The sequence below is a fragment of the Gymnoscopelus braueri genome (assembly GCF_963280865.1).
Source record: "Gymnoscopelus braueri genome assembly, chromosome: 6".
In the NCBI taxonomy this organism is placed as follows: domain Eukaryota; kingdom Metazoa; phylum Chordata; class Actinopteri; order Myctophiformes; family Myctophidae; genus Gymnoscopelus; species Gymnoscopelus braueri.
Genome location: NC_137607.1, coordinates 32,764,125 through 32,788,902, shown reverse-complemented (window position 1 = coordinate 32,788,902; position 24,778 = coordinate 32,764,125). Strand labels below are relative to the sequence as shown.

The 24,778-nt window shown below is 43.6% G+C and overlaps 1 protein-coding gene across 2 annotated transcripts; it reads left to right on the top strand.

Moving 5' to 3' along the window:
* The first annotated feature begins 2,289 nt into the window (after positions 1 to 2,289).
* On the top strand, positions 2,290 to 24,044 carry hdlbpa (high density lipoprotein binding protein a). 2 transcript variants are annotated; one of them, XM_080431844.1, is made up of 28 exons: positions 2,290 to 2,374; positions 4,058 to 4,128; positions 5,545 to 5,652; positions 5,754 to 5,923; positions 6,781 to 6,996; positions 7,108 to 7,314; positions 7,701 to 7,916; positions 9,792 to 9,995; positions 10,179 to 10,286; positions 10,371 to 10,475; positions 11,466 to 11,544; positions 12,449 to 12,588; positions 12,693 to 12,797; positions 12,972 to 13,085; positions 13,237 to 13,323; positions 13,416 to 13,547; positions 13,642 to 13,860; positions 14,600 to 14,821; positions 15,473 to 15,691; positions 15,804 to 15,942; positions 16,038 to 16,219; positions 16,306 to 16,410; positions 16,504 to 16,638; positions 21,010 to 21,153; positions 21,742 to 21,921; positions 22,117 to 22,233; positions 22,330 to 22,473; positions 22,558 to 24,044. In XM_080431844.1, exons 3-28 carry the CDS (start codon positions 5,577 to 5,579, stop codon positions 22,645 to 22,647), a joined length of 3,855 nt encoding a protein of 1,284 aa, XP_080287970.1. In that variant the 5' UTR covers positions 2,290 to 2,374; positions 4,058 to 4,128; positions 5,545 to 5,576; the 3' UTR covers positions 22,648 to 24,044. The 2 variants fall into 2 exon arrangements, with proteins under 2 accessions (XP_080287970.1, XP_080287969.1); XM_080431843.1 differs by having other exon boundaries at positions 9,789 to 9,995.
* Positions 24,045 to 24,778: the final 734 nt, after the last annotated feature.

The window sequence follows — 24,778 nt, the reverse complement described above, 5'->3', positions numbered from 1 at the left end:
CAGAATCGGTGGAAGATAAAATGATCAGCGATGAGACAGCACAGTCAGGAGAGAAGCCACTTTGACTGCTACTGATGCAGAGAACTGGAACATGTGGCACATCACTACCAAGCCTTGATGGCCCTGAGTATCCACAGCCATAGCCATTTCCCCCTCCCATGGGGAACATTGACTTTGTCAGTTAGGCCAAAACCAAAGATTATATCTAGGGGCGGCCATAGCTGAGTGGTTAGTGAGCCTGCCTAGAGCCCTGGTTGGCCCAGGTACGATTCCAGGCCAGGCCAGCAAATGTGTCGATGAATTGAAATATGTCCCTGAGCAAGACTCTTAACCCCTAATTGCTCACAGGCCCTCATTGGAAACAAGACCGCAAGGACTTTCATGAACGGACCTGTTAAAGGAATTATCCTTATCCTTCATCTGAACTGCAAGCTCAATAAGTGCCAGGCCCTTATTGACACAGGAATAACCCTTTCCTTAGTCTGCCTATAGGAAACATACTTGATGCTCACCATGCACCATGTGGTCATCCTCAATGTTGCAGATTCAACTGTAACTGGATAACTCCTTGACCTACTGTACACAGCCTGTGCTGAGAGAAGGAGAGTGATGTGGTCCTTAAGCGGGTCCGGTTAGGGTTGAAGCCGATAATGGCCACAAATGGGAAACGGAAGGTCCCCGGTTCGCGTACCCCCCTGCCTACGTGTTGAAGTGTCCCTGAGCAAGACACTTGAAGGGTTAATCCTGGTGGGGAAATGTAGTTTTCAGCCTCACCCATGCTGATGGCTGCTCAAATTTCAAAGTTCTGATGAGCGCTTGGGGGGGGTTTAAGTGTTGCTCATGGACACATAGCGGGGCCGAGAATCGAACCTGGGCCCTGGGGAAGGGGTGGGTCCACTTCAGCATCCCAGGACTTTATTGGGTGAGTGGGTTACTGGGGACAGTAGAACCCCTTAGGTTGGGCTATAGCATTCTGGGCAGAGGAGAGATTCACAGCATGCCTTGGGGACGTTCCCATTTTATTGTTTGTTTATTATTGTGTTGTTATTTGCCATGACCATGGGGAATGTGTTCAGGCGATTAATGTGTTAATGTCTTATGTTTTCGGGCGATTCATGTGTTATGTCTTATGTTATCATTTATTTATGAGTATAATGTGTTTAGCTGCATTGATTGATTGATTGATGTAGTTTATTTAGAAAGACATGAGAATAGTACATGACAGTACATAACAGTACATGGAAGTACAAATTCACAATACAAGGTCTACTAAACTGGAAACTCTCATTAAGCACTAAGCTTGTTTAAGATGAGAACCCCATGCACACAAATCATGATGTCATATAAGAGGCAGACAGATATACACACTACTATACAGAATGTCATACAATCAGCTTTCAGGTTACTGGTATGACGAGAGAAAAATATATATATATATATATATATACAAAGGAGGAAAATGAAGGAGGGGGGGGGTAGGGGGGGTAGGTTAAGACTTAGACAGGGGCCATTTTCGAATTGCAGCCTCCTGAAGGTGTATCTTTAGGGCAGTTTTGAAAGTGAGTAGGGTTTTACACTCCTTTACTCCTTTTGGTAGGGCATTCCACATTTAGGGGCAACTTCAGGGAGCACCCCCTCTCTTCTGTGCTCTATGCCTCCTTTGGTGCTTTTGGGTGCATGGGTGATACAAATAAAAGTTGTCATTACTACTACTTTGGATCAGAAAAAAACATTCTGAGGAAAGGAAGGTTGGTTTGTCTACTGTCACAGATACATAGATCTAGTTTGCTTTTCAGTAACCATGGGTGTGATAATAACATGCTTAGATACACAGCCACTGTATAGGCTATGGACTGGTGTAGAATTTCATGATTATGTCAGATTAACAAGATCTAAATGCTCAAAGTGAAAAGCTTCCAGACACATGAGCTTGTAGATCTGCTTTTTTCTTTACTTTTGAAAAAAAAAACACAGACACAAAATGGGACACCATGGTTAATGTGGTTAAAATATCAGCAAACCTGGCTTTCCCTGAAAATGGCCTCTGTGGTGGTCATGTGAACATGAGACAAGCAGCAGGTAACAACGGTGTCAGTGAAAAAATCATATCGCTTGCATAATGTCAGTCAGGTAAGGCGATGTGAGACAGAATGAAACCCAGTCAGGAAAAAGTTATGCAAGAGGAGTTTTTCACTCCACTGAAAAAAACCTGTGAATTGTAACCGGACCTCTATGTCTCTTGAACGTGACGTTCGGGGCCATGATTGGTGGGCGGCTCTCGTATATATGGGTCAGGCTTCAATCCCACCTTCTCGCCAGTGGAATTTCATCACAGCTTCTGCACCTTTAGGGCAGACGAGAACGTACAAATAAAGTAAGTTGTGTCTCTGACGTTACCGTTCAATTCTAATAGCACGATTTTAGGTACCGCGGCGCGCGTGGCGCGGCGTCGGGCTATTGCGTTAACATTGTACAAAGTGCCACTTTTGTTGCTAAGACTGTAGCTGCAGATTGTAGCCACATTGTGGCCTGTGTGTGTGTGTGTGTGTCTCCGTGTCAGCTGTGGTCCTTATGCCTACGTGGACTTAAAGGCTCTGTTACAGTGGGTCGCGCGAGCCGCTCGCTCGGCAACGAAAAACGACGTGTTTTCGTGTGTCGTCGCCGCTCGAGCCTCGTCGACACTGCATTCCCCCCGAAAACACGTCGTTTTATGTCGACCCGAAACGCTCGCGCTAAGAAGAACCACTACATTAAAGCCACAGCGCAGATAACCGTTAACGTTGGCTAGTGTTAGCGTGCTAATGCTACGTTATTTTTGACCATAACACTTTGTGTTGGTGCGTTAACGCGCATTCCGTTAGACGCAGCTAACGTCAACACTAATGGCACGTTTTGCATGTATTTGTGTGTTTTATTTCTTTGAGCTGCTGTGGTTATGACGTTATGCTAACGTGTATATACCTGCTTCGAGTCTCTCTGTGTGTTGGTGACAGTTTTCCCCAGGCTAACTAGCATTAGCTTGTAGCCACTAGCCACCTACACGGCTACGTGTCACATAAGCACTCAAACACACGGGCAAAGTTTATAGCAAGTTGGCTAACTAGCATGATCTGTTTGAGCTATGAAAACCCGTACATCATGATAGAAAAAGCACCAGCAGACATTTCACACACTGGCGGTAGTTGACAGTCCAATTGTAACGGTGGTACCGTGTTGTGCTGTTTTTCTTTCTTTATTTGTTTTTTGGTCAACGTCAGCTAACCACGTATAGCGTATAATTAGTAGCTAACATTGGCTAGCTAGCGGCTTAAAACCTTAATCCGGGATTTAGGCGACATCAATGCAGACTGCATTATACTTGAGGGCTGGAGTCTAGATATTATTACACTTTTTTTCGATCCCTCTCTTGCTATCTCTATTAAGGGTCTGATCTGCTCGTCTGGACTCGTATACGAGCAGATCAGACCCTTATTCTACCGAAGGGACCAGCTACCAATGAATTAAATGTTATTTGTGTTGTGTAGCTGTCAAAATGTTGATAAGCTTTGTGAAGCTGGGTGTGTAGTCGTGACTGCAAATGAAACGAGTCACCCCTCACTAGTATTATGCACCCTTTATTACATGAGTCTGGCCTAGTAACTAGACTTGTTGTTGTACAGTTTGCATCAATAGCTTGCAACGATCAAATGAGTGGTTGTGAGTGCATCTGTCATTCAGAATTTGATTAGCTACCCCTCAAACTGCTTGTAGTCGTGGCATTTGTATACCCAAGATGACTCGACATTATGGTGCTGTAAAGTCTGTCAATAACTACCCTGTAGAAGACTGCAAGAGATGGGGCATCTGGGTTGTCTATACTAACATTTTGTTAAATACCAAAATGGAAAGCGGCTATATTTTTCCCACCTGACTTGTTTTAGAGCTTTAACGAACATGTAGTGTAAATAAATCAGGCTGCTACTTTTGTAAAAGCATGTGCACCTATTTGCTGCAATACAGGTGTGAATTGCACGTGTCTTTTATCAAGTATTTCATCTTTTTGTTTTGCTGTCTTTAGGCAAAAGCTGGCAGGCTGACAAGAACAGGCAGCTTAAAGGACGGATTATCTGGTAACTGACCATTTAGCTGGTAAGATCATTCTCTGACCTCTGGAAGCCCAACTAAACACCTAGATCAAAGGTTCTAGCACCAGACAATGTTCCCTGTTGGAGAGAGAGATATATGTATATATATATATATATATATATATATATATATATATATATATATAAAAAAATCCAATATAATTGGACGGATACCTTCAATTATCTTGGCTTGATTCCAAATGTTTGTCCATACCATTTGATCTGGAAGGTTATAGCACACATGCAGCCGCAACAGGATCTGTGTGCAGTACACTGAACTGTAATGTACAGTGACGTCTTAACTTCAGGGAGGCATTGGTGAGGAAGAGGCCACTAAAAGGGTATTCTGCAAGTGTGAGCTAAACTGTTTTAACTTAGCATTGCCTTTTCCTTAACTTAGTGTTTAATGAGGGGGCAATACTCCATAACATATGAGACTTCTCTTTTTTGTGCTTTAAAAATAATGCAAGCATGCTTGGAGCAAAAATATCTTAAAACAGTTAACATTCTTTTACTGTCTGTATTGAGTTGTCTCATACTAAGGCTGAGAGCAAAGACTTTTGATAATATACCCTAGAGGGGAAATCCTAGATCTTGTCCATTGAGATGAACCAGAAGCTTTGTGTACAGAGTCCATTTGATATTATGTCTATGGGCACCATTTCTAGTTCTTGCCTGCTACAGTGAAATAAAGCCACGTAGAGGTAAAGGACCAACAAGACCCTAAAACCTGTAAAAAGTAGTTGGGTTTAGGTTTTGACTACTTGGGTGACAATAGCTACAGTTCTCTGGTTTCTAGCTTTGGATAATTATTATCACTCACAAAATCATAGGAATGCAGTTCTGTCAAACGGTGGCCTGCTAACTTTAATCCCATGGATATACTGAGGGGTCAGTGGGGAAATCCTCTTAACCTTGGAGCCTGCTCACCTAGCAGCAAGGCTTAGAATAACCCTGAACATGGACTGTAGAGAGGGCTAATCAGTTTCTTCTCTCGATGACACTAAGACAGTGAGAGACCTAATGACTGTCAATCAGACCACATTCTCACAGTGCTGACATGGTAAATGATCAGAACAGAGCATGGCTTCTTTTGATAAAGAAAGATTAGATAATGGTCACAATTTCAAAGTCCACCTATTGATAAGCTTGTGTACAATGTTAAACGTGCCTATTTCACACCCTTTTAAAGGGCATGCAACCGATGGTCACGTGTCCTTTGCCCTGGAGCAGTTTGGTGTGTGTTGGTCAAACTGACCCCCAGCAGCTCATACATGCAGCTGCTGGACGTCCGCTTCTTTTCATGCCCCTGTTCATTGTTGATGCATGCTGTGCATCGTTTTATATACATTCGTAAATGCCATTTGGCCGTTTTGGTCCATTACATATATTATTTTAACATGTTAACCTTAATTTCCAGTGGACACTCCGTGTTAAAGTGGGATTTCAACCATGAGCTCAATCGCCGTACTTACGCAGGAAAGCTTCAATGAGCACCGTAGTGGGCTCTTGACGGACCAGGATGGTGGTGAGTATTCCCGCTAATAACTATAGCTCAGGACCACATTTGGCTCTGCCTAGCCTCATCTGAAGTGAACTTATCTTGGTCTCCTATATCTTTGTGTTCAGCTCCTGCGGTACCAGGAACCAGTGGTCCTCCGGAAGAGGAAAGCCTTCCTACCTACAAGGATGCCTTCCCACCTCTGCCTGAGAAGGCAGCTTCACCTGAGGGGAGCCAGGAATCGGCTGGTGCCTGGAATTCAAAGATCCGTCCTCTCAAGTCATCCGTTATCACCCAGGTACTGTATGTTTTCACAGCATCTTTAGAACTAGGTCCAGGCTGGCCAAATCAATATGTGACTGAAGCATGAAACAATGAGATATTGTCCTTGTTGTTTTTAACCACTTAAACCCTATATACTTGAACGGGGTCTATACGAACGGCAGCACGTGTCGACTGAGCGCGAGTCCAGAATCAACAATCTGTGACGGAAAGACAGAATAATTGCATAATAAGGATAAAGTGAACGTCATACTCTGTACAAAGCGGGTTGCTTGAGCTGTCCCTGTGGGCGAAAGTCGGACCCTGCTCTGTGGTGCGCTGCGTGTGGAGACACCATGCATCCTAGAATCAAACACTTGTGTTAAATCCGTCCGAAAAACAAGCTTGTAGATCAGCTATTTTTGCTGACTGTTGACCAATGTTTGTTTGTTTGCCTATTATGACATGCCCAGAAAAGGGACACTAAGGTTCATGTGGTTAAAAACTTGGAACAAGATACTGACATTTTGTCTGTGACATGAAACGTGAGCTGTACAGTATACCTGTTGAATGTATTGTTCCTTACAGTCCAACATTCTGGAATGGACTTGTCCTACAGGTCTTACAAGGAGTTGCCTTGTTTCGGCATAATGCCCATGTTTATCTAAACTTTTGTTACTTGAGGTTAAAACGCATGCAGTCATTCATTATCTTACTGCAGTGCATGTGTCATGCTGTGGTTTTCAATATAAGGTGATCAATTTGAATTGCCTTCAGGACAGAACATTTAGTTCATTTTCTTTTATTTATTAGGTGATTAGGTTTTAAAAATATATATCTGTTTATATATTTTTTGCACTGTTTATTTATTTTTTTAAACTTTTTTTAAACTAGGTTTTCCATGTGCCACTGGAAGAGCGCAAGTACAAGGACATCAACCAGTTTGGGGAGGGAGACCAAGCAAAGGTCTGTGTGGACATCATGCACAAGACCGGTGCCCACCTGGAACTGTCCATGGCTAAAGATCAGGGCCTCTCCATCATGGTGTCTGGAAAGCTGGATGCCGTGATGAAGGCCCGCAAGGAGATTGTGTCCCGATTGCAGACTCAGGTAAAAGCTCAGCAACAAACCATATGAAATGTATAGTTGGGCCATGTAATGTTTGTTGACAAATTGTAGGTGTTTGGGTGGTCATGCCAACTGTGTATTTGTCCTCAACAGGCTTCGGCTACTGTAGCCATCCCCAAGGAACATCATCGTTTTGTCATCGGCAAGAACGGGGAGAAGCTTCAGGAACTTGAGCTCAAGACTGCCACTAAAATCCAAATCCCACGACCTGACGACCCCAGCAACCACATCAAAATCTCTGGCACCAAGGAGGGCTTGGAGAAGGCCAAGCATGAGGTTCTGTTGATCTCTGCTGAGCAGGTAACCCAGAAGCCCAAACGGCTGCATTAGCAAGCTATTTTGTGTCATCAACCACAGGAAAAAGCTTACAAAGTATTAAGTACATTTTTTTACGGCACATAACCTAAGGCAGTAAAGACCTTTAACTTGTCAGTTCAAAACATTAACTGAGCTTGTGTCCCCTAGTGGGGTTTTCTTTTAAGTGTGTGTGTGTGTGTGTGTGTGTGTGTGTATAATCTGTTGTCTCTTGAACTCACCAGATTTTTTTCAATGTCTCATTGAGATATCATTAATAAACAGCATAACTCACGATGCGTTGTGAGGCATGATTATAGCTTTTTGTAAAATACCTTATTTCGAATCCAATATATATTTTATATTAAATCTTTGTGTTCCTCCTCCCTCAGGACAAACGTGCTGTGGAGAGGGTGAACATCGACAAGGTGTTCCACCCCTTCCTCACCGGTGCCTACAACAAGCTGGTGGGAGAGATGATGCAGGAGACTGGAGCACGCATCAATGTCCCCCCACCGAGCGTCAACAAAACGGAGATTGTCATCACTGGGGAGAAAGAGCAGGTGGCCCTTGCTGTGGCTATGATCAAGAAGATTTATGAAGAGAAGGTAATCCAGTATACCATGCTACTTATATTTATAAGAGACTACATTTTGAGACAATTATTTTTCGATAGCATTAAAACTTAAAAGCTGCAATCCATAACTTAAAAAGGAATAAACCGTTATTTTATTTGAATCCTACTATAAATGAGCAAGATCTCTATCCTTCCGTCTATGTGCGTGTCTGTAGTTCACGTATCTTGATCGATCGATGGGCATCAACGGGTACTATGACAACGGGTATTGCATAACCGGTTGGGGCATGCATTTCCGACTTGCTTCTTTCCCAAGTAGGCCGTTGCCCGGTCTAGTACAATATAACTTGCACAACTGCATTGGTTGTGCAGTGGTCTCCCTGCTCTTCTATTAAAACATTTTGGGCCTGTGTATGGGTAGGACTGCGGGTTCCTCCTTGCCCGGGCGCCCAGGAGAAATGCCGAGCACCCAGCACATGCGGCCGTACACAGGGCCAGATTTACATTACGTTCATTTGATAGCCTACCCACTGAAGTTAAAGTAGCTCGCCAATTGGCTTTTAACAATCCACAGTGTCTACACCTATACTACTTAGCAGGTCACACAATGGACCATTGATGTGTATACACGGTTGACACTCGGCAGCTTTTGTAAAGCTTTGGGAGCTGTGTGTGTGTGTGTGTGTGTGTGGGCACGAGCATAACTCTGCATCTATGGGTAGAACCACTACTGGTTGACAAGAGGTATGGTATTAAACTCCAATGGAAATGGCCCACACATGCTCTCCGTTATAGCCCATTCCGGTCCCTTGCTCAGGTGGCATGGGCTTTGGAAAAGTGAAAGGAACTTACTATTTCCACTTATTTTTGTATCCGCTCGCAGGGCTGATCAGTAAAGAGACACGCAGGTAGTCGTCACTTTCTCAACACTTTCTAGTCACTTTTTCCTCATTGTCTGGCCTTGGTAAAAGGTCAATATAAAGGGAGGAGAGACATGCACATCCACACCCAAAAATTGGTTGAATTTGTTTTCCATAATTGTTTTATTGCACCTGAGTGCTGCTGTGACGTTTCGGGCTCTGTCTGAGGAAGGGCGAGAGCCCGAAACGTCTCAGCAGCACTCGGGTGCAATAAAAATAATCCTACAACTGGAGCCCACACAGTATGCGAGCCTTCAGTTTTCTTGGTAAAAGGCCAGCCAATGAGTGCTCAATGTCCTCTCAGAATATGGCATCTAACAACTACGCAGCATATGGGCTCTAAACATGTCGATGCGATACTGTGTTCGGAGGCTGTATATATCTCTACGGTAAATCTGTGGTGCTGTTCATTACTCGGCCAGCCAATCAAAGGGCTACCTATGTTTTGCAGAAGCAGCCCTCTTAAGCGTTTCTGCGCACAGGATCACAGAAAATATGGTTTTAGATCGCAAAAGTACATTACTAAACACATGTATGGCATAGTGTGTTTAGTCAGAACGCTATGCTGGCCATGTTCGATGAAGGAAATCGTTATGGGATGCTTTTTGCCATGGAGGTGCTGGCGGCTGAGCACTGGGGCGGCAGAGTGTCTCTCGTTTGTGTTCATGTGTGAGTGGAAATGATCGGATACAGTAGGCTCTAAACCCATACTGAACGGTAAACAGAACCAGCCTGGGAACACTATCATAAGGATTCAGTGATCATTGCGTGTTTTATCACCCAAAAACAAGTTTAATATATATATATATACATATATTTTTTTTTGGTAATGTTGAGTAAGAGTCATGAGTTGACAGTACTTTTCAAGGAGTTTAGCTTGATGCGAGCATATATGCACGCACGCACGTACGTACGTACGTACGTACGTGTGTGTGTGCATATATATGCGTGTATATATGAATGACACTGTAATTTCTTGTTAGAAGAAGAATACCACCACCATCGCAGTGGAGGTGAAGAAGTCACAGCACAAGTACGTGATCGGCCCCAAGGGAAACACACTGCAGGAGATCCTGGAGAAAACGGGCGTCTCGGTCGAGATCCCACCCTCTGACAGCAGCTCAGAAACTGTCATCCTTCGTGGGGAGCCAGACCGGCTGGGCCAGGCACTCACCGAAGTTTATGCCAAGGTATGTTTTTAGAGAGGAAAGGATACCCTGTGTAACAGCATTACGCCTTTTTACACTTGGAGTATAGTAGTGGATGCTATGAGATCAGCTATTTTTGGTGCGCAACAAAGTATAATTCACACCGTAGCATCTTCAGGGAAAACATGATGGCGAATAACATGAGAAATGCATTTTTGTTTGCAGGCCAACAGCTATACTGTGTCCTCAGTCTCAGCTCCTTCCTGGCTTCACCGTTTCATTATTGGCAAGAAGGGGCAGAATCTGGCCAAGATCACCCAGCTTTCACCCAAGGTTTGTGGAGAGTTCTTTTGCAAAATATTGGGCATTTTATTTGGCTGTTGGGTTTTGTTTTTAAATGCCTTGTCTTGTATTCAGGTGCACATTGAGTTCACTGAGGGAGAAGATAGGATCACCCTGGAGGGTCCCACCAAAGACTTGCAGATGGTCCATACCCAGATTGAAGCTATTGTCACAGATCTGGTGAGGTTAATGGCATGCGTAAAAGTATCACCAATTTTCAATGCATTCATGCCTTTTTTGATAGTTCCCTGTCAAAAAGCTTGAGTTTCATCGCTCAACTTCCAATTCAGCAAGTTGAGTCATATCATACTACTAACTACTAATAATACATTTTATTTGTAACGCACTTTATATTTGAAACAAATCTCAAAGTGCTACATGTTAAAAACAATAATAATAAAACGGTGAAATGAATAAAATTCAGATCAAAAGTCTGCTAAACACAGAAGAAGTTTAAAAAGTTAAAACAAACACGCATGGCATCACTGAGTCCATCTAGGCAAATGCTATGTTAAAAATAAAAGTTTTTAGTCCCCTTTTAAAGGTGTCAATGGATTGTGGTGCTCTCAGATGGTCAGGGAGGGCATTCCACAGTCGAGGAGCAGCTGAGCAGAAGGCCTGATCCCCCATGGTTCTGAGCTTTGTTGTGTGGGTTTCGAGTGTGTTTGAATTTCTAGAGTGGAGCGAGCGGGTGGAGGTCAGGGGATACTGTTATTTTATGTTGTGAAAACCAGTAATGGAAGTCAAATGTGTATTTAATGTGAATACAATCTAGCATGAAATCACATTAGCGGAGTTTGCACAACTGCTCCAATGAGACTGCGTAAAAAAGGAAAACAAGACCGCGTCTGATAGCATCGTGGCTCCCATTTGGATATTGGATATCCACAGTCTATGATGTATGACTCTATATTTGGGCAAGGTTTCAGCCCAAAATGACCGCCCTTCACTTCCATTATAAAAGTTAAATATTTCAAAAGATAGATAGAGAAATGTTTTTGTTTAGGTACATCCTTGACCTATAGGCAGCGTACACAATAAATTTGTCACTGATCGATCCTGCAATTTGCGAGATTATCCCAGATCAAACTAACGTAACCATTTGTCTTGCATCTTACAGAGTCGAGCCGTAAAAAGTTTCATATCAAACTTCTGTCTTTCTCCCATCAGATAAGCCGAATGGACTATGCAGAGATCAGTGTGGATCCCAAATTCCACAGACACCTGATTGGGAAAGCCGGTGTTAACAGTAAGTAGCTTGAGACTTAAAGGTAGGGTAAGTGATATTTTTTTGGTTAAAACAAAAAGCTTTATGTTGAAGCACTATATTCTGATCGTAATCATTGCTATAGAGTGTTTATTCAGTCACAGGGGTCTCCCTGTCTCTCCAGCTCTTTAACTCTTTCACTGCCAGACTTATTTCTGGCTGCGTGCACCCACTGTCAGCGATTTTTCGATTTTCTTACCTTTTGAAAAAGCGTATGTTGCTTTAATAATAAAGATAACGTCAGCCTAGTCGAGCGATGATGATCTTCCATTTTCCCGTGTTTCTGAACACCTGATTTTAACGGAAGTCCTGAGCTTAACGCACACTCCATGAATTGAGTATGTGATTCAGTGGTTCTCAAACCTTTTTCATGTCAAGGACCCCCAAAATGATATGTATTTGGCCGCAGACCCAATATTTGACCCCGTATTTGGCAGAGGTAACCACGCTTGCCTCGGATCTTAATAAACAGAAAATACATTTCAGGTAGGTGAAAACATTTCAGCCAATCAGGAGAGTACCCATTTATCAGCTTCACTTTGATAGTGATCCAGTTACAATTTTGTCTGCTTAATTGTCATCACTTCCAATTTCACTTGTTTAATCTGCATCCTCACTGAGTTCTCTACCCTGATTGGATAAAATTGGTATCCTGACCTGAATATGTATTGCCAAGCTGAATATGTATTTTCTGTTTAATAAAGAGCTAGAGAGACATGGAAACTCCTGTTACTGAACAAACACACTAGCAATGAGTACTATCAGAATATAGAGCTTATTTTAGCCAAAGAAAATCACTTACTCTACCTTAGTTCTGTTCTAACCATCTAATCACTATCCTTGTTTTGGGGAGGGTCTAACTGAAAATTCTCTCATAATCTTTAAGTAAACCGCATCAAAGAGGCGCACAAGGTGACTGTCCGCATTCCCCCTGACAATGAGAAGAGTAACCTGATCCGCATTGAGGGGGACCCCCAGGGTGTTCAGGAAGCCAAGAAGGAGCTGCTTGAGCTTGCGTCACGCATGGTGGGTCCCAACTCTCTGCACTTAAATGTTAGCATGTCACAAATTAGATTTTGTTATGTCCATGACATGTTGTCTTTTTCACCCAACTTGATTTCCTCTTGCAGGAGAATGAGCGTACAAAGGACCTGATCATTGAACAGCGTTTTCACAGAGCCATCATCGGGCAAAAAGGAGAGAATATTAAGGAAGTACGAGACAAATTCCCAGAGGTGAGTTGCTTTAGTTCAACCATTGTCATGTTCATTAGACTGCTCTGAGAGGGAGAGAGTGGCCTCTTGTCAGATGCAAAACAAAAGTGAATAAATTAAAGGTCTTTAAAGGATAAAGGTCTCTACTGAAGGCATTTGAATGGTTTTTAACCTTTTATAAATTACTTGTTCAAGGTCATCATCAATTTTCCTGACCCAGCACAAAAAAGTGACGTCGTTCAGCTTCGGGGACCAAGGGTCGAGGTGGAGAAATGCGCAAAGTTCATGCAGAAGATAGTGGCAGAGATGGTATGTCCTTTTAAGATATGTTTAACTGAAAAGAAAATCCTTATAGCAGTGTTTTTAATATTGTACAGTCGGTAGGCTAGCATACTATAATAAATACTGCAACACCAATCGACACTTGTGTATTGACCAACTATGTTCATACTTGGGTCAGGTGGAGAACAGCTTCTCTGTCTCAGTCCCCATCTTCAAGCAATTCCACAAGAACATCATTGGAAAAGGAGGTGTAAACATTAAGAAGGTAACTCGGAGCCCCTCAACATAATGAACAATTGAATTTTTGTTCCAAGGTAATTTGATGCAGACTTACTTTTTTTCTCTTTTTCTGTCCAGATTCGTGAGGAAACAAACACAAAAATTGATCTGCCTGCTGAGAACAGCAACTCTGAGATGATCGTCATCACAGGCAAGAAGCCAAACTGCGAGGCTGCCCGAATTCGCATCTTGGCCATTCAATCGGAGCTGGTAGGGGTGCTGTCCATCTACAGCACTTTGGCAGATGTGTAGGAAGCACAGATGTGGGTTTACACCTAATAACTGTCTCTCCTTCTGTGTTCAGGCAAATATCACAGAGATGGAGGTGTCCATCCCCTCCAAGCTGCACAACTCCTTGATTGGGTCAAAGGGCCGCTTTGTGCGCTCCATTATGGAGGAATGTGGTGGAGTGCACATCCACTTCCCCACTGAGGGCTCGGGCATCGACAAGGTCACCATCCGAGGCCCCATTGAGGACGTGGAGAAAGCCAAGCAGCAGCTGCTGGCCTTGGCAGAGGAGAAGGTGCATTGTCTGATTTTTAGCTCAACTTCTAGTTATCTCATTCACCTGGCTGCCATTTTAAAAGAAGAGGAAAAGGCCCTGAGGTACTCCATTAACTGGCATCAGTGGTACATCGTGATCTGCCAATACCTTTTTATAATGTATTGCCTGATCCAGTGCTAGTGGGAGCATTTTCATAGCTGGTCATATGAATTGAGGATTATTTCCTGGACTCATAATGAATGGATCACTTATTCAATGATACAAAGGAAAACATTGTGTAACCGAATATATATATATATATATATATATATATATATATATATATATATATATATATATTATTTTTATTAATTTTATTTTACTTTTAAAGTGACTATAACAATACTGGTGTGTTGATGCTTCTTTGCAACCTACCTTATTAGTGATCAGATGAGTCACTAATAATACACACTTAGGCCACCATGAAGTAAAAACCTTGCTCCTGTACTGATGCCTTTTCAGTGTATAATTAACCACTTAAACCTATATACAGTATTTAGCTGGCCAGGATCCTCCAGGGGTTTACACTTGATGCCCTCCCTTTACACCAAATCTCTTTACTGAAAATAACTAATCTACAACGTGTTGAGCTTGCAGATCTGCTAATTTCACCAGCCGTTTGCCTGTTTTTGCCACGTGTTCCTATTATGACATTCCCAGAATAGGGATGCTAGGGTTCATGTGGTTAACTTGTATTTTGTTTTGAATCATTATCCAGCAAATAAAGAGCCACACTGCTGAGCTGCGTGCCAAGCCAGAGTACCACAAGTTCCTGATCGGGAAAGGTGGCGGAAACATCCGTAAGGTGCGTGATAGCACCGGTGCTAGGATCATCTTCCCTACCGCGGAGGACCAGGATCAGGAGCTCATCACTGTGGTTGGAACAGAAGAGGCTGTGCGCGAGGCCCAGAAGGAGCTAGAGGAACTGATCAGGAGTCTGGTAAGACTGTGTGTGTGTGTGTATATAGATCCCTTATCGGACAACCTCAAACTAATGGCAACCAGTATACACTTGCAGGCTGGCTTCAAAAGAACCTGAACGATCATAAGACGCAAGCATTTGCATTATTCACTTCAACCACTTCTGCCCTATACACTATAGTGATATGGCCACAATCTGCAGAGTTTAAATAAATAAAATAACAATTATTTGTTGCCTAAAACAGGCAGGGTTAAGTTAATGTGGTAACATTTTGTAAAGGAAGATCCAAGTGACCGTTGTTTAATCGGGTAGCAGTGGCTCAGGAGGTGGGGCGGCCGCTTGAGAATCACAAGGTTCCCTGTTCGATCCCCGGCTCCCCTGTTTCAGTGTGTCGACGTGTCCTTGAGCAAGACCTCTAACTGGTCCCCGATGAGCAGGTTGGTGCCTTGCATGGTTTCCTCTGCCATGGGATGCACATTGTAAAGCGCTTTTTGGAGAAGGGTGCTATATAAATGCACCATTTATCATCAAGCTATAGAGACATTATTGAATGTAGATGTTTGATGCACAAATGCTGTGATGGTTTGTTAGGGCTCGTTGATAGTTGTATCAACAAGCCCTACTTTGTGAGTTGTAGACATTAGTGTGGTTTTCTGAATATTTTGTCAGGATAACGTTGTGGAGGATCAAATGATTGTCGACCCCAAGCACCACCGCTACTTTGTGGCTCGCCGTGGCCAAGTCCTCAGGGACCTTGCAGACGAATACGGTGGTGTGATGGTGAGCTTCCCTCGTACCGGGGCTCAGAGTGACAAGGTCACCCTCAAGGGAGCCAAAGACTGCGTGGAGGCGGCAAAGAAGCGCATGCTGGAGATAATCGAGGATTTGGTGAGTGGACACACAACTGTGGTGCTCTTCGTGATCCTTACTAATGCACAGCTGACCGGCCCTGTCCTGTTGACCATTTGAGTTAATTCTTTATTTACTTCCCCCCCTCTAGGATGCCCAAGTGACCATTGAGTGCATCATTGCTCAGAGGTTCCACCGTTCCATCATGGGTCCTAAGGGCTCACGGATCCAGCAGATCACCAGAGAGCACAATGTGCAAATCAAGTTCCCAGACCGTGAGGACCCCAACGGTAAAAGAACATTTATGTAGACTTTCTTGATAACGTCCAAATGGTTTTTGTTTTTCCTGATCACCCGGTGCACGTGGTTCTTCCGTCCTTTACAGCTGCTCCCGCTGCTCCTGCTCCCGCTGCTCCTGCTGCAGAAGTGGCTGTTGAGGAGAATGGAGAGCCCAACGGAGAGGTGATTGTGAAGGAGCCCGAGGATCCAGCCGCACCTAAGAAGTGTGATGTGATCGTGCTTTCGGGCCGTAAGGAGCGGTGTGAAGCCGCCGTGGAGGCGCTGAGGGTCAGTGTGTTCATAGCAGGATTACCTTTTTCCTCATGCAGTCTTTGGTTTCTCAGCTGGAACTCAAAATGCTTATTTCTCTCCAGGCTTTGGTTCCTGTCACTATTGAGGTTGAAGTGCCTTTTGAGCTTCACCGTTACATCATTGGACAGAAAGGAAGCGGAATTCGCAAGATGATGGATGAATTTGAGGTCTGTATCGCATCTTTTGTGTGCAGAGTAGGGATCTTGAAAGGGTAACCTGTGTTTGTTTACATTAAAATGGTTTCCATGTAATTCCTGCAGGTTAATATTCAAGTGCCTGCTCCTGACCTGCAGTCTGATATAATCGCCATCACTGGCCTGGCCACTCACCTGGACCGTGCCAGGGAAGGTCTCCTGGAGCGCGTCAAGGAACTACAGGCGGAACAGGAGGATCGGGTCAGTGCTGGCTGGAGTATTGAATAGACGTGTTACGATTATACAATAAGTTGATGTTAGCTAACGTTTGCTGTAAGATAAATGTGTTCATATCAGAACTACCTTGCTTTTGCTTTGTAATCTCCTGCTTTTCTTTTCAACCTTGACTCATTCGGTGCTCTTCAATGCTGCAACTGTGCTCCACCCACACTGTTGCATGCTTCAGGTGCGCTACATCCGGTTTATTGCAGCAGTTTTTTTGCGTGGTCTGCTGTTTTTTTGTTTTGGACCCCTATTCCCACCTATTTAAAACAGGCTCCCACTCTTGCAAGATTTTGCAGGGCTCTTCCTGACCTGAGATATTCCCCCACCTGCTAACTATGCTGACCAGAGACTCAAACGCAGACACTTCTCTACTTAAATATACATGATATTTTAATGATTTGTGGCTCGCTGTGGTCAAGTTAGCCTTTTTTCACATTGGCTCTTGGTTAGAGCACCACCAGCAGGCTGAATTTTGCAAAACACATTTTCTTACTCCTACAGATGGCTTCTAAAGTTTGCAGGAGTGGTCCGTTTTGAACAAAATGCCTCGAATCATGAACACAGCGTCTGATTGCTGTGAAACTTTACATGCACATTCCCACTAGGCCAAGGAAGAAATGCCATCCTTTTCACATTGGCCTATTATAGCACCCCCAGCAGGCCGATTTGAGCAAAACACACTTTTTTGATATTGCTCATAGAGATTTTGTCCAAACATCATGCAGGCTGTGCACATTATCTCTACAGTCATGTGATCAAGACGGATCTGTCCAATTTTTCATATTCCATCCTGATCTAAAGTTTGCATGTCTGTGCAATAACTTCATCAACATTAAACCCTCAACTTCTACAAATTCCACTCACCTTTTATAATGACTGAATTCCGAACATTGCTGGCCCACAATAACCTACCTGACCTGGCTCCGAGGAGCACTTTTTCTAGTTTACTATAAAAGCTTAAGTGATATATTGCAACTCTTTCACTGCCAGACTTATTTCTGGCTGCGTGCACCGACTGTCAGCGATTTTTTTTTGATTTTCTTACCTTTTGAAAAAGCGTATGTTGCTTTAATAATATTAAAGATAACGTCAGCCTACTCGAGCGATGATGATCTTCCATTTTCCCGTGTTTCTGAACACCTGATTTTAACGGAAGTCCTGAGCTTAACGCACACTCCATGAATTGAGTGTGATTCAATGGTTCTCAAACCTTTTTCATGTCAAGGACCCCCAAAATGATATGTATTTGGCCACAGACCCAATATTTGACCCCGTATTTGGCAGAGGTAACCACGCTTGCCTCGGATTAAACACATTGATTGCCAAGATCAAGTTAGATCTTTAAAAAGAAACATCTAAAATTCATTTTTTTTTTTTTTTTTTACCCAAAGACCAAGGAGATATGATTTTTCGAAGATCTAGACTCCTATCCACTTCCTTGTTAACTTAAAACTTACTTACTTTTTTTTTCTCAATGAAAAATCTCTGGCATAAAACTGCAAAAAATCTGAAATAATTCTGGCAGGCAATGTGTTAAGGGAGTTGACTCTAAGCAATCCTGCTGGACGCAACCTACCACAGAATGCTTGGGTCAACCTCAACAGACTTCGTTCTGGAGTTGCTAACCTGCAACATTCTTTAGCCTATACCACTTCAACGCTTCCCAGGCGATGGGAAGCAAGCAACGTCCTCCCAGACGATGGAAGGCAGACGATTTTCATCGCCCGTTCTACCAGCTGCCTCGTTGGCATGCTATGGTGTTGACGCCGTTTTAATTTCTTCTCTAAAATGTGTCGTGGATAATTTTATCATGTTATGTATACTATTTGTGAGGTTGGGCTTAAGTTTAGGTTTAGGCACAGTTTTGTGAGGTTAGAGTTGAGGTTAGGGTTAGGATTAAGGTTGAGTTTAGGTATGGCTGCAAAACGACAGCGAGTACTGGCCAATCACAGCGTGTCTTATCTGCTCTATATGATTGGAGTATCTACCACTGATCTGACTATGGGAAACCACAGATTTAAAACCTATCGATGAATGACCAATCTTCACATCACATGCAATCAGTGGCCTTATTGAACTGGATAACGATGCCACGTCCTGGCGGATGTCTCTACTGCCAGTGTAACTAAATGTTTTCTTTTGTATTTAGTTACCCATTAAATGAGGATGGCATGCATCTACAGGTATATTTAATACCCATAATTGGCTCTGATCAATGAACATTTCTATTGTTATGGGCCGGGCAAGGACTGGGTAGCAAATGTTTCCCACTTCCCATTGTCAAACTGACTACTCCCCTGGCTTAGCTAATATGAGAATATCTTTGCTCAATTCAGTGACGGACAAATCATTGACTTACAACATTTCTATGAATACAGACGTGACTCTCCACCAAACAGACTACAACAGACTGGCAGTCTGTTGGCAAAAGTTTGCATTTAGTTCTGTACAAACTGTCGGCCGATGCGCACATTGTTGTGCAAATGCGTTAGAGATGGCAGGCTGGCCTGGAAGTTTGGAATTTTTACCGCAGAGCCAAAAGATTCTGGTGACAATGATGCAATGCACGCGCAAGGCTCAGGAATGTTTTTAATACATACAAATAGCCACCCATATTACAGTCAATGCATCTGCTATTATATTTATTTTTATAATTTCCAATATATTATGTAGCATATAGGATTATATCCCCATAATATTATTCCCGCAATTGATTTTGACGAGAAGCGCAGAGTGGTAACCGTTCCTCGTCCCAAATCACACTCGCCCCCATTTGTTTCGCGGATGGAGGCCAACGGATTAGACCCAGGGCGAGCGTGTTTTGGGACAAGTGTTATTATATTCCATTCTGACAAAACAAACTAACAGCTGCTTGCAGCGGCGCACACACACATTACTGTTCTAACCTGGTGTTTAGACATTGGACATTGGTTCTGACTATAACCAAGTGTTGTGTTGTCTTGTTAGGATGTTATGGGATCAGTGTGGTATTGGTTGTACACCAGGGGTCTTCAACGTTTTTCAGGCCAAGGACCCCTTAGCTGTCAGAGAGATGAAGCAGGGACCCCCCACTGCATATTGTATAACGTATTGCAGATTAAACATTTTCATAGATTTCATAGATGGCTTCATAGACTGACTTGACAGCACTATCATCAGTGATGTCTAAATTCATGATGTTTGTTTGTTTACACCCCCAACAATTTTTTGGGGGGCATGACTCCCCTGGCCTAGCGCCAACCTTTTCCTGCAGGAAACCCTGGCCAGGTCTGCTTATTATAAGCGACTTTGGGCATGTTTTCCTGTAAAGTCACTTGTAAATATTCATAGTTGCTGATTGCTTTTGTTTGGGCTTGTTTCTGAAGTAGTTACTTATTTCGTAGCCTATGCTATCGTAGCCTACTTATTTGCTTTAGAGTTGATCAATTGGTATAGGAATTGACAGTTGAGATTGAGAATATGGTATCTAGTTCAAATGTGCGATGGGCAAATGTCTCTGGCTTATTTAGGCTTGCTTCTGCACCAGTAGTAGCAGGTGAGAGGTCTACTCTACGGAGCCTGTCTGACCAAACAAGATAAACAGCCAATCAGGGTGCTCTACAGAGCCTTCACCCCCCTCTTCACTACCCCACGGCTATCGACAGCTGTACCGGTCAGCCCAACCATAGACATATAAAGGTAGACGCCTCCTCTGGCTCTGAAGCGTCTGTATGGCGGGTGCGCTTCCGCTTCCTTGGGGGGCAGCTGGAAATTTCCGCGTGCGTCACAGAAGGGGGCGTTCAGTAGGCCAATCAGAGGCAGGTGGGGGTGGGACAACTAGATTCTGACAAGTCCTGGAAAAGACGCGCTGTGATTAGCCAGTGCCCGTTCCCCCCCATTTCCGGGGGGAACGGGCACTGGCCAATCACAGCGCGTATGGCGGCCACCATACGAAACGGGTCGCTCCAACGAACTGCAGAGGCCAATGAGGTATCAAGGTTTCTATATCTATGAGCCCAACGACTGAACATGCTCGGTTTCTCATCGTCCCGTCGATAGAGGTCCCAACGGACCTCTACCTGACGGAACGACGGTATCCGACAACAGTTTGTCGGCAGCAGACACTTTCCAAGTAACTCTTTCCAACGCAAGTCGGTCCAAGTAACGCTTTCCAACGCCGAGTCGGCCCAAAATCGGTGAGGTGGAGAGCTGCCTTGTTTTTGTTTGTTCCCAACTTATATTTTTCTGAAGGTTATGATCCCTATTTCAGGTTGGTTATTAGAACTGTTGCCTCCTATACTCATTCATGGTGAATTTAAAAGGGTATGTTTCAGTCACCCTAACAAAACACTTCCGTCTTAACTACAGGCACTCAGGAGCTTCAGGCTGACCATCACTGTGGACCCCAAGTATCACCCTAAGATCATTGGTCGCAAAGGTGCCATTATTACCAACATTCGCACTGAACATGATGTTAACATCCAGTTTCCAGAGAAGAATGACGAGAACCAGGTACGGTGTTCCACTCAGTGAGTGTCCATAGAGAAGCACATACTAGACTGTGCTCAACAGGAAGTCAGTTTCTTGCATTCCCTAACCACTTAACGCAGTGTATAATTGACGTACCACAAATGACGAAAATAGCCGATCTACAAGCTCCCAACGCAACACACAAGCTTATAGATTGGCTATTTAGCAATTTTTGAAAAGTTTCTTTTTTTTTTACCCATTTAGACTTTTTATACTTATATCTTTCAATCCGGGAAAGTATCTGTGTCATTTTAGATGTGTGTGTGTGTGTGTGTGTGTGTGTGTGTGTATATATAGCAACATGATTTTACATACAAAATAGACAATAGGATAAACAGTAGAAGGCGTTTTGAAAACCGGCCTCGGGTCTAAATGGGTTAATGTTCACCCATAATGACATGCCTGAAAGCCAGGTTGAAAGTGGTTACGGCAATTGTGTCTGCACAACAGGTGGCAGTAAATTTCCATGGGATTAATGTTGTGCCTTTTAGCACTGTTGGTGCTGCCATGAGTCAAATTTCTACATTTCTCTTCCACATTCGTCTTGTCCACCCCCCCAAACACACACAGGACCAGATTACCATTAGTGGATATGAGCAAAACGCTACAGCTGCACGGGATGCTATCCAGGGTATTGTGGATGAGCTGGAGGAGATGATCTCTGAAGACATCACTCTAGACAGCAGGGTCCATGCCCGCATCATTGGAGCCCGTGGCAAGGGCATTCGTAAGATCATGGACGAGTTCAAGGTGAGAAAAAAAATTAACTTGCGGATAAACATCCATAAGCCTGATTTATACTTATTTGAGCATGGGTATTGCGTGACACTGATGTGCAACCAAGTAGGAATCTGGTTTTACTCTTTGAGAAGAAATGGAGAATGTCGAAAGCCAGTGTGCTTGCAGATACATTTTATATGAAGTGTGGTTTTGTCCCTTGTGCAGGTTGATCTCAGGTTCCCCCAACCTGGAGCTGCGGACCCAAACCTTGTGACAGTCACAGGACGTCCTGAGCTTGTGGATGAAGCCATCGACCATCTCCTCAATCTGGAAGAGGAATACGTAAGTGGGCATGTTTGACACCTGTCTTTCTTCAGAACTGTCAGCCTTTTTGATTCTGTGCCATAATTGGTTTGGAATGTGTGTTTGTGCCCTCAGATGTCAGACGTTGCTGAGAATGAGTCAAAGATGGCTTACATGAGACCCCCCGGGGGTGGTGGTGCTTCAGCGGATGGTGAACCCCGTGGACCATCAAAGGGCTTTGTGGTGAGGGAGGCCCCCTGGACCACTGGTGATCCAAAGGTGATACATTTTGACTTTAAAATGGAATCGGAACTTTTTTATTTTTGTGCAGAGATGATAATCCCCCCCCCCCTTTCCCACTAGGCCCCAGATATGAGCAGCTCTGAAGACTTCCCCAGCTTTGGAGCTCCAGTGGCGACCAAAGCCTCTCCCTGGGGCCCCAAGCGCTTCTAAATGGCTTCCCTCAGACGGGCCTCAACTCAAACCCGACAAATCTTCCCTGTTATTGTCCCCTTCTTGACCTGGACTGACCGCTGACCCTCGAAGGCTTCAGTTCTGAGACTGTCATGCTTCCCTGTCTACTTCTCGTCTGCCTTCGCAGAATCATGATGAAATCTGAAGTGCTTTCAGAAACTGTAATTGACTTGTGAGCTTTGTTATCTGCATTCAACAAATACTGTCTTCTGCAAAAAAAGGAAAAGATATATATCGCTGGGTTGTTGGCGTTAAGTCTATACAGGCAGTATGACCCATGTTTTAAATGTTGCTAGACCTAACATGTCATTGTGGTTTGAATTGTTATACCAAATGCAAAGGTGGCCAGACAACCTCGGAAAGTTTCTTCAATTTACTGAGCTGCCCTTCGTAGTTGCCTTTGCAGGCTAGGGCAAAGGGATTGAGTTACTGCTGGCTGGTTGGTTCCGACATGACATTTGACCAATGTGGTGGCCAGCTGTTTCAGTAAGCCCTCCCCTTCCTGCATTCCTCATGTAGCCGAGTGAAATCTGTCAACTGTTAGCCTTCAAGCACATTTTAGTGATTGTCCCAGTCCCAGCCGTTTCCCATTTGCTTGTAACTGTGCTTCTGTGAATATGGTCAACCAGTGGCATGTACCTTGCAGCCTTATGAATTGGTCAAAGTTGTTTGAGAGAGAGAGGAGGGGGGGGGGGGGGGAGGTTTCAGCCACTACACAATGGCACACACTCAAACTGCCAGATGCTATGGAGGTCACGGCGGAACTGTACTGTTTCTTACAAACACTAGACCCAGAAGGAACTCCAACGTATCAAACCTCACACTAACTGTAAACCAACCTTTATCCACACTTTGTTTTTGTTGTTTTGACTTTCAAACTTGTTGCTTTACTTTAAAAACCGGCTCATGTAAGTGAACGAGCAGACCACCCTGTGCCAATTAAATGTCTAGTGATGTCGTGTTCTTCATCCTTGGTAATGGGTCAGTGTCCAGTCCCTTTGTCTTCCAGTTGCTATGCAGATTGTTCTGTTGCATAGCAATGGCCCTTTTTAATCAGCCTTATTATCTAGAATGATAAAAACCAGACGGAGGTTATGCATTTTTGGATAAGTGGAAGGTTTATGTTGTTTTTCTGAAAGCTCATGGATCAGGTGCCCCAGTCATAGCATTCAGTTACATTGTCAGACTCATGTTACCCCAAGATGTGTGTGCAGATTTGGCTCGCTAGCTGCTAGTTCAAGACCTAGCATCAGCCTATCATGGTTTTTATCATTCTAGCCTTGTATGAAAGATTATGCAAAATACCAGAGAAGTGAAAGATGGATGACACTGGAAAATAAATTGTCCAAAAAAGTCAATAAAAATTGAAAATCCTTTTTGTGTTGTCCGTTTGTGGGCCTTATTAGAATGATGTCTAAGCTAATGGAATTAAGCAGTTAATCACTGCTTGACAATTTTGGGCTATAGAAGTAAACCGCTTAAGTGGTCGTCTCCAAAACGTGACTTGAGTTCTGCGCACATTAAGACTGACTTCGACATGATTTAGCAAGTCCTTTAACACCTTGCACAGTTGCACACAAACTAATGCTTGTACTGTTTGTGTATGGATGTAGGGGGGCATTTGCATAAAAGGCAACTTATTCCATTCTAGATGTCAGTGCCTATCTCCTTTTTTGAAAAGGTAGTAGCCTAGTGTGGGAGGGCCGTTGTGCCAACGTGAGAATGTGCAATTCACTAACGGCTCTGATAAGGGATGGGGTCACTTCAAAGGTCACGTATTGACCCTGGAGTCTGCACCACACCTACAGGTAAAGATTTGATTGATATCTTTATTGATCATGAAATAAAACGTGTCACAGGTAACATCTGACCCACCATAATCAAAACGATAATGCAAAAAAGGCTACAGCTTGCTTCCATTGCGGTCCTTAGTATAAGGTGTGTATGCTGGTGAGTGCATTACATTTATGGAGTTCAGGATGTGCTAATGTGTCCCTGGGCACGAGCTCACAACGTGTCAGTGCGATGCATCACCTACTTCGCACCGCCGAATTGAGCGATATGTCTATGATATCTGTATCTGTCGATTCTTGTCCCTTTTATGCCCACA